The sequence below is a fragment of the Elaeis guineensis genome, chromosome 11, assembly GCF_000442705.2.
Source record: "Elaeis guineensis isolate ETL-2024a chromosome 11, EG11, whole genome shotgun sequence".
Lineage (NCBI taxonomy): Eukaryota > Viridiplantae > Streptophyta > Magnoliopsida > Arecales > Arecaceae > Elaeis > Elaeis guineensis.
The window spans coordinates 100,139,558-100,154,084 of NC_026003.2; the positions used below are offsets into that span (position 1 = coordinate 100,139,558).

Sequence of the window (14,527 nt, forward strand, 5' to 3'; positions counted from 1 at the left end):
TTCGATAGTTCTCTTTTTTGTTTGAAATTCTTAAAACCGGATGGCAAAAGGATGGTGAGCCGCATTTAGCATCGTCGCTTGCCCTAGATCGCCACCGCCTGCGCAAATGACTACTTGTGAGCATGACATGGGAGGAGGAGGGCATGGTGGTGAGAACCATTGTCCCTCACCTTTTTTTCGATTTTAGATCTGGATGGAAACTCGGTCGAACTCATCACCATTTTTTCTCGATGGTTGTCGAAGCCTGATCTCGCCACTCTGATGAGAAGGAGAGAAGAGGGGATGGCCATGGGAAGACCCGTACCTCTTCTATCCAGAATTAATATTTTCATATATACCCTCATAAATACTTTTTTTATATGTATACCCTTCTATTTTCTTATTTTTGCATATGTGCCCATATTATTTAATGCTATTAAGAAATCAATAGTTTTAAAATTGAAATTATCGAAATACTCTCAATGGACATACATACAAAAAGAAATATTTATAAGGATATATATATGATAATAATTTTGCAGCTATTCATATAATTTTATATATTTAGGAGGGTATATATATATATAAATCTTAATATTTTTTATGTTAATACTCTCTTGAATATTGAATATACATGAATACCCTTCCAAAAATTGATATTTGTATGCAATACCCATACAGTATATTATTTTTGCATAAATATCTTTGATATAGTATTTCAATTATGTCAAATTAATTTAAATTATAAAATTATCTTTTTACTTCAAAGGTGGGTGATAGGTTAACAATCTCACTGAAAATTAATTTAATTTAAATTATAAAAATATTTTTGTAGAAAATATCAATAAGTAAGCACTAGATGAGTCTAAGTATTAAAATAAATTAAAATAAATAAAAATAAATATTTTTTTTACATAGGTATCCTCCTAAATATGTTAAATTGCATGAACATCCTCGTAAAGTTACTATTTACATATATATCATTATAAATATTTTTTTTTACATATCGATCTATCCATTAAGGATATTTTAGTTATTTTAATTTTAAACCACTAATTTCTTAATGGTGTTAAATGGAATGGATATATATGCAAAAAAAAAAAATAAGGGCATACATACATAATAAGTATTTTATGAGGATATATATGCAAATATTAATTTTAGGAGAGTGTTTATATAAATTCTAATATTTGGGAGGGTATGTACGTGAAAAACCTTTTTTTTTATTGAATCCATTATTTTGATTCTAATCTCCCACAAAATTCAGGCTCTGATATCAAATATGAGATTTTCCCATATGAAATCACACAAGAGATTAGCACACAAAATCATTAAAAAAATAAAAATAAAATCCAATCATACTTTAGGAGCTCTGAGCAGCCATTGATGATTATTGTAGCAGCATCTTGTGAAAGAAAAAAATAACAATGAGATAGAACTTCTTCTTCGTCTCCACTTTATATCTATTTCTCAATGGGATAGGTGCATCTTAAGAATATAGAGATCTTAATACCCTAGGATTTCTTTACAAATGTATATATATAGGAGTGGAGTGGGAACCTAACCTACTTAGTAATATTAATGAATTCACTCATTACAGAGCCTACTAACCAAATCAGGCCTACACGAATATCTATATTTTATGACTAAGACAATAGGATCCAAAATAATAATATAATTATAAGTAATTATGGGTTCCTTGACCATTCATTCAGACGATAATTTAGCTCTTATTTCATAAGAAATCAAAGTAAGAAATTAGTCCATAATCAATGAAAATTCATATTACGAGAAATTCCAATGGTATCGACTTATACCTTTTGATATTTTGGCCCGCATCCTTAGTATTTCAGCTTGCACCCTTGGTGTTTCGATCTGCATTCTTGGTATATTGGTTTAAATCAGCCTACACCCTTGGACCCTTGGTGTATTTGCCCATAGAAAGTATTTCAGCCTACATCCTCTTGGTATTTTGGCCTGTGCCTCTTGGGGTTTCAGCCTACTTCTCTAGATACTTTGATAGAGGTTGGCATCCTTCTACTTATTAAGTATAACTTTGGCTTACTGGTTGAGTACTTTTGTCTACCGGCCAAGTTCTCTGTCTGTACATTGATATTTGATTGAAGTTTGATATCCTTTCAAAATCTCTTATTCGACTTGCACAAGATACCCCTTTTGAAGACATACTGCATCTATGCTAGATGGCCTTTTGAGATATGTTGTCGATCGATCACGGTTATCAGTCTGGACGTGTTACAAACAAGTTGTTAGGCATGCATAAAAATCCATGCCTTTAGATACGCAAATAAAGCAAGCAAGTTATGTATCAAATGTGTACTATACTTCTCCAGGTATGTGATGATTTTCTTTATGCATGTTATAATAGACCTTAGCATGAGTATATAAGCACTATTACAGTCCTTAACGTATCCAAATGAGGCTATTTCTTAACACACCCTCTCATGTATAGAGCCTGACGAATGGAACTTGAAGCAAGGGGCGATACAACAATTAATTAGTGGAAGCATGAAGATACTAATAGGCAAGAAGTATCATGCACGTTAATATCATATTAAGATCTAACCCAAAAGCTTAAGCCACTAAGTGGATGCACCCATAAGTATACAAGCACCACTAGAGTCCTTAAATTTATTCCTCAATACAAGCTACGGACCAGTCTCACAAATTTATAATTACCAGAAAAGGACAACTAGATATCCCTCTCCCTCTCCCTCTCCCTCTCCCAGCAACAAAGAGAAGAGGCCATCCTTCCGCTTTTCTATCTCAACTCCATTTCCGAGAACTAAATAACTAGCAGCAACCATATAAGTATGAGATAATTGGTATACAACTTTGCAAGTCAAACCATACAACTTTGCAAGTCGAACTATATTTTTATAGACAATTGCTTGCATTTACATGTTCTAACTAGGGTTCTTTGGAGTTTTACACAAGATTGCTTGCGTCATGCAAATGTCAACCCCTCTTTTCTTTTGGCCAAAATATTACAATAATTGTAATGCAAGAATTTAAGCCAAGATACCGTTGCACCGAAAAAAATCCTATATGGTTTTGGAAGGAGACTTGCTAGCAACTATACAAGGTGTGCTAATTCAAGGATCAAACTACTCATATACTGATATACAGGGCATATGATTAATGATACAAATATTTCAGTTAAAGCATTAGATAGGCATTCCTTTATTCACACGAGGAGGTTTGAAAATGTTAAGCTACACTCTAATTTGATTTTTGTTAGAGGACAAAATAATTTGATGAACATGGAGGGTCTCGAGGACTCAGGTAGTCTCCCTAAATTAAATTATTTTTTCACTTCAATCAATAGAAATTATAGCTATCCTTCAAATCTCCAGCTTAGGGTTTGTTTGAAAAATCCAATAGGATTGGATTAGATTTTTCATAGGATTATGAATTATACATTCTATTTAAGTAGGACCTTTGTCAACCCAATTTATCTCCAGCTCCAATCCCGTGGGAAGGAAAAAAAAAAAAAAAAAACTTCATGATTTTTTTATCTTGCAATTCAACATGCCGGTAGATAGGATTTAGGTAAAACTTAAGATGAACCCTTATAGTCCATTTGGTAGAGGTATATCAGATTACGGGATAATTTGATAATTTTTGAGAATCATTTTTGAAAAAAATGATTGCGAAGAAAAATAATTTTTACTATGTTTGGTTGGTAGAAAAATTATTCTAAAAAATGATACTGAACAAAGATTGCCACGTTGGTTGAAGGTAAATCTATATATAAGAATATGATCAAATTTACGAATATACTATTCAAAATAAAATAATTTTTTAATATTAAGATATCATTGTTATCTCCAATTAATTTTTATGTAATATCTATAATCATATAACCCTTTACATAATACCATCTTCATTTTATTTTTTTTACAAAAAATTTTTATTAAATAAATTTAGATAAATATTTAAATAAATTTAATAATTACATATGCAGCTTTATTAGAGATATTTTTGTTAAGTATGAATTATCGTCATTTAAAAATTTATCAAATATCAAAATTTTATATTATTTATTTTATTTTTTTCTCTAAAAAATAAATATAAAGTTTATTAAGTTTTTAATTTTTTTTTTAATATCAAGCATGGTATGGAAATCAATCCAAATTTGTTGAATTGTGTAAACAGATCCCTAGTTAAATTACGTACTTTCCATGTGACAAATGCCGGCTTCAGATCAGACAGAGAGCGCGCTCAGAACCTTGCCATACCATATTTACCTTTTTTTTTTTTTTTTTCTCTTCCCATTGTCGCAGTAAGGCGTAGTTTGTGGATATTCTTACACCGTCATCCCAAACCCCAACTCGAGGCACCGCCAACAGCCTACAGCCGGTTTCCCAACGGAGATTACCGGCTAGTTCCATTCTAGATCTCTCTAGTATTAAAGTTCCTCTGGATTAGCTTTGGCTCCCAAAGTTTCTTCGTCCCGGGAACTGGAAAATTCTCCAATTTCTCATTTTTCATTGAAGGTAATAATCTCCTCTTTTTAGAATTCTTTGTTGGTCTGATGATTTGATTTATCGACTAATTCTTTTTCCCATTTATCTTGCATGCATCCCTTAAAGTTATAGTTTTTAATCATAATTTGGGATTCTTCTTCTTTCTCTAATTCGAACTCTTGGATTGTGTGAGGATCTATCAGGATTGTTTTTTTTTTTCTTTTCTTTTTTTTTTTGATTCTTGTTGGTCGATGTTATTCGGTTGGATGCTAGAGTTCTGGTTTGTTTCAATTGACCCATGTGGGTTTTCGTCGATGGAACAATTGGTTTTATTTAATAAGAGTTGGATCACCTTACTGCAAATTGAATTTCTAAGAAATTAGGGTTCTTTGGATTACCTCTTTTATAATTATGAATGGGTGGATCTGTATAGAGGAAAACAGCTATCATCTTTGCGTGTAAAGATTTTTAAATTCCCTTTGGTGGTAAATTGTATGGAATGAGAGGATTTGGTCAAGCTTTGTTAATTATCTGATGATGTGCTTACACATAGAAGGAGTCAAGGGAAAAATGTCCTTTGCTGTTTGATTTGGTTCTTCTCAATATGATTTGTAAACAACATTCATTAGAATTAGTCATTTTGTTATTTAGTTAATCTGAATTCAATTTATTTGGATTGTGGATGCAGCTGTTTGTTGGGCCCCTTGTCAACTCTAGATAGTAAAACATCATTTTATGCTAACTATAGACAGCAAGGTATCATTTGAAAGGGGGACTTCCTGAATGTTTTGGGCTGTTTGGAAGTTCGGCGATTGAGAAACATGTGATTCTTGATAGTTTATACGATCTTTGGATTGCTTTATTGAGTTCCTTGATGCATAAAAATGTGAAAGGAGTTTCAGGGGTGAGGATAAGTTTATGAATATACTTTTCACCAATGTGTTTTTTAATTGTTTAAATGTGCCCTTCAGGACTTTTCTCTTTCTTGTTTTTTTGGCTGTTGGATTCTGAAAATATCCATGATTATCTTTGTTAGGTTCTCCTTTAAAAAAAAAAAAAAACAAATTGCTGATTGTATGTTTTTTTACTAATTTTATAAAATACCAAACGGTTCATCTTGATTAATATAAAAACAGTCCTTGAAGATTTTTATTTTGAAAATGACTGAATTGGTCTACCATCTGGGCAAATACAGAAAGACATGTTCTTCTGTTGTTGCTATCTTTACCCATCTCTGTCCATTAATTCAATCTTTATTAATATATATAGCAATATCGGTTTTGTGTTAAACTGAATCTTGTTGAACTTATGATGCTAGTCTAGTTAGGTTTTGGGAAATGGCGGATGATGAGAAGGAGGGAGAGGGCACACCATCCCGTGGAGCTGATTGGGAAGTTGTCTCTCTAACTGCATCTACCTATGCTGCTGCACCTGGTCCGAAAGAATTTGACCTAGCTGATGAGAATAAAGGCAAGGAGTTCAACAAAAGTCAAAGTGAATCTTCTGGTGCATTATTTATGTCCGGTCACTTTGTATTTCCACCAAGTGAGCATGAGAATCTACCAATAGAGCTAGAATTCAATGAAATTGAAGCAGAGGGTCAGAAAAGCATTGCTGAGGATGATAATGAAGCCAATAAAATGAGTGAAGAAAATGTGCAAAGTAAATCTGACAATCCCCCTCATGGAATTCAGTATGGTATGGAGTGTGAAGAGGGAAAGGGATTGCAAAAGGTAAATTTGATTGGTGAAGAGCAGGATATGTATCTGGGTCCTGAATTTAGTACTTTTCGTGCTGAAACTGGTAGAAGTGAGTCAGTGCCTCATATTGAGAGCAGTGAGTTCTATGAACATTCTCCCCAAAATTTGGACTCTCCTCCAAAGTATGCAAAGAAGAATGAAGAGGATAAGTCTGATGAATCTGGCCTTCCTTGTGAAGCATGGTGGAAAAGGCATGCAGCATCTTTGTATCGTCACGCAAAGGAGGCTAACACATTTTGGTCTGTCTGTGTGGCTGCTGCTTTAATGGGGCTTGTAATTCTTGGGCAGCGCTGGCGGCGAGAAAAATGGCAGCTACATCAACTTAAATTGCAGTTTAACATCCATGATGAGGTAAGCTGACATCGTTGCTGGGAATATGACAGGAATAGTACTATGAAGGAAATTGTAAGCACTCCATTTTTTAAAACTTTAACTTGGATTGCTATTCTATTTATTGGTTTCTTTGTTCTCATCATTAGCAACTTGTTAACAAACAAGATGATACTTTTGAAAAGGTTTGTATTGGGGGTATGGTGGTTTTCTATATACTAATATAGAAAAAAGAGTGAGAAGAGTCATTAGGAGGGAGAAGGAAGGATATAATTAGAAGGTGAGGGGCTTCTGAACTATAAAGGTTATCTGGCAGAATCCACCTTAATGCCTTATGTGCTATTCAGTTTCAGTTTTGATATTCAAATCCTCTATCTATATAACCAGCTGATGCTATGTACATAATTTTAAGGTATGAAACGAAAGCATGTAATAAATATATACTACTTGATCAAAATCCATATGTTCTTAGTTTCCTTCAAGGTGCCTTGAAATGTTGGAAAACTCATCAGTAATCTCTAATTGGACTCTTGTGATGGAGTTGATTGGCACTAGAAAGCCCAAAAAAATTCCATGACGTTGGTTCGGCTGGTCGACTATGTTGAATCATGCAACAGCTAAGACTAAGAGATTAATCCCTCTACAAAATTCCCAGTATTTTGGTGATTTTTCTTTCTGGACTGCAATCTGAATGATTCCAACTTGTCAAAGAAGCTTGTTTGACAAACTTCATAATGACATTCTGCTCATCTTTTGATTTTATGTGTATTTCTTAGTGAACCAATCTTTGAAGTTTTGACCTGTTATCATTTGGGTACAATCTGTATTTTGTTAACTTTTTCATGGGTTTGCGTTACTATAACTGTAGCCTGTAACCATCGATCTCTTTCTTGGTTCTGCATTACTGCTTGCGCTTATTCATGCCTTGGTCTTTCTCCAAGCCAACTTGCATCAGTTAATTAGAAGTCACATTGCAGGCATAGTGGGTGTTTGTGGATCCAGAATTGCTATATGAAGCTAGGAGAGTTTCATAGGTTGGTTGTTAAATCATAGCCTTAACTAAATCAAGGATTTTAACTTAGTTTACTAAGCGATGAAATTATGAAATAAATTTGTATTTGGCGCACATTTAAGTTTTTTCTGCGAAGTCATAGACTTTTCTCATCTATTTATATGGTGATTCTTTTAAATATAATGGTTTCATGAAATTCTATTTTCACTATTTCTAGCCCAGAAATTTTCATGTGCTGTTGGAATGCATGGAAAATGGGAGTAATTTTGCACTCTGCATTTTGGTTATCTTCAATATTCCTTTGTCAGATATCCTTCAGTTTGAGTCTTTGTTGCAAATTTTATCATTTGAAGCAATTCTAGCAAGCAAGATTCATTATTTTATTGAACAGCTTATTTGCAAATCATATTATTTTTGTTAAACAAACTGGGAAGCACTTTGATTGTCAACAGTGTCAATGGAGAATAATAAATTGCAGAAAACAAAACACTGACTGTTTCTTTAACCTCTTTCAAAAGTATTAATTCTCTTTGGTAGTTGAATTTGCTGATAATAGTTATGAAAAAAGTCCGACTTCTGGGATACGCATGCAGAAATCAAATTGTAGCAAAAACCAAACTGATCTAGATTTAAAACCTTTTTTAAATCAAGTATGCATACAAAATATAGATCTAATCTATACATAGCCAGGAGCTTTCACATGCTGAAATTAAGATTTTGAAATTTAAAATCAGATTAAAGATATCAAACTGGAGATCCGATCTCCATACCTTTGTGCAGGTTAATGATCTTTGCAGCTGATAATCATGGTATACTCTGAGGTTCTTCGATCAGCCGCATACACGTTCGGCCTCTACGGATATCCACACGAAACCCTCAAATCCGATCAAAGGCCTGCGACTTCACTGGAGTGCTAGCTCCCTTACAGAAGACGTCTCTTGATGGTTGATGCAGATCTTCTTCAACTCTCTAAGACCCTCTAAGAAAACAAGGAGAAGAGGAGGAAGAAGAATAGGAGAAACCCCTTTCTCTCTATTTTTCTTCTCTCAAAACCCCAAAGCCCATGCCTAAGAGGAAGAAACCTAAAGAGGATATGCGCTCTCAATCCCCTGCCCCTTCTCAAAACCCACACCCAATATTCTGTATTTTTCACCATAAAATACTTGGTTTAACGCCCAAAGGAAAAATCCCTTTAATAGATGGCGATCAAGAGAGTTTGGGTGAGATCATACTCTATCAAAATAAGGATTGAATTCAAATTGAATTCCAATTCTTATCTCTATCCAAGTTGGTGTTGAGAAGAGGGGGCAAAATCTAAAAAAAAAGGACGTGGAATATATGGCGCGGCTTCTCCTTATGGGGCGCGGCATCATAGTGGGGGGGCGCTAGGGAGAGAGAGTCCCAGTAGGCTGGGACTCCTCTTTTGGTACTTAATTAATTCCTAACCATCTAAGGAATTGGTTGTACTTAAGAAGGAAAATAATCCTAGTCTAACTAAGAATGCAATGAAATCCTAATCCAATTAAGAATTAATTGAACCCAAGTCCTGATCAAATCAGCAATTTGTCTCCTTCATAATTGAATCATCTCATAACTCAATTAGGCTTGATCTAATCAAATTCAAACCAAGTCAAATTGAATCCAATTCAATTAGAATTGATCCGAACAACATTGCTTAATCAGATTGAGCCAATTAGCAATCCAATTGCTAATTAATCTTTCTACAACTCATTAATACTTAGTAAGTTTGACAATTGCAACAATTGCATTAGATTAATTATCAATCATATTGACAATTAGATCCCTCTGTGATTCATAATCACAGATCAACCATCTGATCGGATAAAGATCTCTTTTGTGTGTAATTCCATAGATTCTATTCTGTCTGGTAGTGAGATATACTGTGATCCTTATCACAATATCATCGAAACTCCTTTCGATGGGTTGGAACGATTCCAACTCTGCCCATTAAGGATCATCGATCATCAAGATGATGCTTGACGAATCTTACAATCCAACAGTAACATCTAGCAGTATGTAGTGGCAATTCAGTAGAATGGAATATTGAATCTCTAGGTGTAGTTACCATATAGTTCAGTTCTTCTGTTGTGAGTTCCGACAAGATGCAAGTCAAGGATAACTCGTCAAATCCGTTCGTCTGTCATATGCTAGATTCAATCGACTCGAGTTCATGTGAAATCTTATAAAAATTTCTTTCCATCATTCACCTACTATGGTCATGAATTTTAGAACTCAATCTCATGAATTGCATAGGACCTCTCCCTGCCTACCAGGATCGACAGATTCCATTTTGATACACATCCTATTCCTACAATGGACCTACTGTAGCCAACATACACCGCAATGTTCTGAATGGCTAGGTAATCAAGTGATTGTGTAGTCAAACTACAATAACCCCACTGTGATCAGTTGAGGCACCGTAGGTCAGAAAACTATCAACACAACTGCAATATCGAGTAAGTCACTAACAAGTGAGTAACCATCCAAGTGACTTCTCGTACTGGTCATACTCAGTATCCTTGATCTTTATCAAGCATCTGAACTCTTACTCCAGTGTCTTCACACTGTGGACTCGAGACTCATCTATTCAAGAAGGGAAGCGATCCGTGCACCAATCTATCCGGATCATTTACCGTCTCCATGATCCATCGATCGGAAATATTTAGGAATTGACTTTAAACGACATATGCCTCAAATTCTCAATTCTTGAGAATACGTGTCATTGTTAGATCAATTTCTCGGATGATTCATGGACACAAAAATATACATAACATGAATGAAAAAATAATTCAATTTTATTAATTTTAAAATTTAATTATAAAATGATGCCTCAGAAAGTGTAAATGTGTCAGCCGATCTAACTTTTAGGGCATAGATCTAACAAGTTACATCTTAAACATCATTATAGCCTGAAGCTCTTTTTCCAAGTATAAGCAGTCCTAGGTAGCCACTTGCATTGGGAGGCTGAAGTAGCATGTACCAGAGCAATGAACTCGTGAAAAGTTCATCCAAAAGCTGAAGTTGTTGATGTGTTGACAAAATAGCATATACCTAGCTTAATATTCGAATCATTAATGATAAGCTCCTGCAAAATATTGTGCTCATGCACAGGTTATATGCACTCCCATCTACTTGCTGATATGGCAGTGCATGATTGAAATTTATTTTTAAATGCCTTGAACATGGTTATATTCTCTCCTTCCTGACTCTAAGTGGTCCTGAGTACCGTTTATAACCCTTAAATAGTGTTACTTGAGGTTGTCAGGGCGGTAAACTTATGAGGATACCCATCCAACAGCTATGTCGTTATTGTAGAAATACCTGGTAAGTATTAATGATTGATGATAAGCTCCTGGAAAATACTATATTCATGCACACTTTCTTGCGTGCTCCTGTTTAGAGGTTGATGTTGCAGCACATGATTGGAAGTGGTTTTCTGAGTTAAAGAATGCTGCCAATCGAGAGCTGTCATATCAGCACAAAAATGCTAGCATGCTAAACCTTCTCGTGGATATAGGACTATTACACATGTGGTCCTAACGGCATGCCTGTTAGCCCTACATGACCTATTTATTTTGTACCTAGTGCAAACATGCCTTACAGGAACATTGCATGTATTGTAAATTAAGTATTTCTTTTTTCTCACATGCTTGGATTTTACCATTGTTTTTCCTCCTCTTGCCTTATATTTGTCCTGCCAATACTTTCTCTTTGAACTGCCTGAGCCTTTTGTGCATCTTGATTAGATATAAACTCAGGATTTTAAAGCACATTAGATAATTTGATATCTTTTTTCTGGTTGGTCCATATTGCCTTGTATACTATATTGTCTGCACATTAGATAAACTAGACAGCGTTAGCCATAGCTATATTTGTGGGTGTGTAACGCTCTTGATTAGGATCTCCCTTCTTCTACTTCATTGTTGTCATGGTGTTCGCCCTGGCATTGCATTGGTGTTGACACCTTTACATTTTCTTTGACTTTCCCATTATGCAATCAATATTTTTTGGTAAACTTTTCTTTAGTTGTTTCAAGAAAGTCACTATTTCAATTTTTTGCATTTTTTTGCTCTCCATATGCAATCTTTTTTTTTTCTTTTTTTTAAAAAAAATTGTTTGTTGGCGTGTTAACCCTGGCTTTGTCATTGACAGGAAAGCCACCATATGATTTTCTTTAACTTTCCAATTGGGCAATCATGTTTACTGTAACTTGTTTTTTAGTCTTTGCAAGAAAGCCACCATTTGACTTTTTTTTAAAAAAACTTTCCAATTATGCAATCAATTTTTTTTCTTACTTTGTTTTTTAGTCGTTGCATTTGCCTATTAGTTTGTGTTTGCCTGTTTGACATGGGAGTCTTTTATTAGCCTCTCAATTGTGAACCCTTGACTGCTACGCTTTCATCCCAAGTACTGTTATTGTCTACAATTTGTCTGATAGTTTGTGTTTGACATTTGAAGATGTTAACAGAAATATTGCATAAACACTTTCCTTGTAATTAAGACTAGGATTTCTATCCTTGCAAGTTGCAACAAATCTATTGATGTTTCATGCTTCTCAGCATGTTTGGTTTTGTTTGATATTTGTGTTTTAAGTGAAACTGCAAACACTTTGAAGGCCAGCGGGAAAAAATTGCTTATAATCATTAACCACCCTTTATCATAAGATTGCTTAACCAGCTCTATGAACCATTTTCTCTTTTGATGAGATCTCAGCTCTCTGTTACGATCAAGTAGTTGTTTGATATTTGTGTTTTAAGTGAAACTGCACACTGAAGCCCAAAGGAAAAAAAATTGCTCAATCATCCAACCCCCCTTATCATAAGGTAGTTTAACCATCTCTATGAACTATTTTCACGTTTGATGATATCTCAGCTGTCTATTATGATCAAGTAGTCCATCCTTCCATGAAATGGCACAATTATAATCCCTACCATCTTCTCTCACATTACATGGCCCTACTGACATTCACCTAATCCATTCTCAGATCACTCAGACATGCACCGGGCATGCCTTTTGGCATCAATGATGAAAGTGATGTTTTACTTGTAATAATATTGTGAGATATTGGGCTTCAGAGCACTTTTTTCTTTATTTGGAATTATCAAATGTCTTTTGGCACATTGATGAGGCCTCATTTGGACAGCAGCAGCCTCTTTCACCTTTTCCGAAAATTGATTATTCAGTTTCTTTAACATGTTATACATGAGATGATGGGATGTGGTGCAGATTCTGAATGAGAGATTCACTATCCAACCACAGCTCTGAAGAGATGTCACTTTGATTCTTGATCAAGACCGTTGTATTACATGCAAATAATTGGATCATAGGCCAATCTTTTCTGGATTGTATTTCATCTGTAGTGGCATGCACCTATCACTTGCAGAATTGGTACTATCAGAGATGAGACACCATATATTTCTTTCTTGCCTTTTGAATCTCTCTCCTATGAATAATAATATCAAAGGACATAGTTTGACTGACACCTCTGATGCATCTTTGTAATCCATGCAAGATGTCATGTGCCATGTTCTTGGGTGGTGGGTCCTTACAGGCAGAATCTCAGTCAGAGTAGAATAGAGATATCTGAGGCGTTTTAGGGTTGTGCATCATCGTGGCACAGCTTTTTCTGTTGAGTTGCATTTGGTGTCAGCTGTAATGGCACTTAACTAGTAGCTCCTTGCATGGTCCTGCACAAGTGAATGTGCTTGTTCTGTTCATCTGAAACCCCAAAGTAACGAGGAACTTCTAATTTAGGGAGCCATGTAAATGAAAAGTAATCGCCTGAGTTGTTAAAAAATGGTTCCGAATTTCTGTGGATGGGGTGAACAAACATCATCAGGTGAGGTGTTCTTTTATCCATGGCCGATACAACAATAGGTAATGGTGATTGATTTATCTTTATAACCAAGCAGTTTAGAGGTTCCCTATGGTATGAAATGTTCTGCGTCTCGATTACTATCTGCTGCTTCCAATTCGTGTTATGTTAGATAAGCCTGCAACTGCTGCTGTAATTTGCTTTCTTTATGTTCCTGTTTTATTCTTTTGGTCAGTAACAATTCGATCACTTTTGACAGAGAATGAGCAGGATGCTAGGACCAATAGGTCGATTCAAAGATGTTCTGGTGGGTGGTCACCAAAGGAGCCTCCATAATGGTGGTGCATCAGCCAGCCTTTGAGTCGGTAATGATGACGATGAAAAACATGTAGTATTTTGTGCAAGATGGATTTTTTCAGGAAGCCTGGGAATGTTTTTTTATGTTTGCGACTCCGAGGAGACACCACACTTTCCCTGTTGTTATGGTTATCTTTTCGCACACAGTTTTTATGTCAATTATCCTGACCTCCTGCTCTTTCTCATGGATGTACGTGGCTTTCTGAAGGAGCTAAAATGGTAAATCCATCGGTTGGCTTGGCTGCCATGGTCTTGCTGGAGGCAACCTTTATAAGATTATGAATAGAATTTATATATTAGTTTGTCGTTTAAGTGTAATGCAACTAATATGCTGCACCAAGAAATCAATCTTTTGACCATTATAAGTTCGTGATGCTTTCTCATCCTTGGTCTCTTAAACACTCGGGAACGCAAGTATGAAAAAGAAATCACAAGAGAGAATTAGAAGGGAAAGTTTGACAACAACAAAGGGATTTCTCTCTGTTTGTTTGCCTTACCAGTGTGATGCAGTCAACATGCTGCAACCAAATCAATCTTGTGACCTCCATAAGTTCGTGATGCTAACATTCTTATTCTTTCTTAGTCTCTTAAACAGTTGAGGCACATGTAATTGGAAGAATAACAGTGCTCCAGAAGATCTAGTTGAAAACTAAATTTTAGAGCAAGTTCAGTGGTTATGGGACCTAAGGGAAAATACAACCCGATTTAGTCACCTTCTATTGATACATCTATTGATAGGTAATCGGAAAAACTTCCTTGGTGATCA

General features: G+C 35.1%; 1 protein-coding gene across 3 annotated transcripts; it reads left to right on the forward strand.

The window, feature by feature from the left end:
• The first annotated feature begins 4,282 nt into the window (after nt 1-4,282).
• On the forward strand, nt 4,283-14,073 carry LOC105036147 (ATG8-interacting protein 1). 3 transcript variants are annotated; one of them, XM_010911896.3, is made up of 3 exons: nt 4,283-4,496; nt 5,785-6,631; nt 13,664-14,073. In XM_010911896.3, the coding sequence occupies exon 2, from the start codon at nt 5,804-5,806 to the stop codon at nt 6,584-6,586; it is 783 nt and encodes a 260-aa protein (XP_010910198.1). In that variant the 5' UTR covers nt 4,283-4,496; nt 5,785-5,803; the 3' UTR covers nt 6,587-6,631; nt 13,664-14,073. The 3 variants fall into 3 exon arrangements, with proteins under 3 accessions (XP_010910198.1, XP_010910196.1, XP_010910197.1); XM_010911894.2 differs by having other exon boundaries at nt 5,785-6,577; XM_010911895.3 differs by having other exon boundaries at nt 4,341-4,496; nt 5,790-6,577.
• Nucleotides 14,074-14,527: the final 454 nt, after the last annotated feature.

Coding starts and splice junctions, on each gene's coding strand:
- LOC105036147 (XM_010911894.2), top strand. CDS start 5,804: ATGGCGGATGATGAGAAGGAGGGAGAGGGCACACCATCCCGTGGAGCT. Junction 6,578..13,663: donor AGTTTAACATCCATGATGAG/GTAAGCTGACAT, acceptor CACTTTTGACAG/AGAATGAGCAGGATGCTAGG.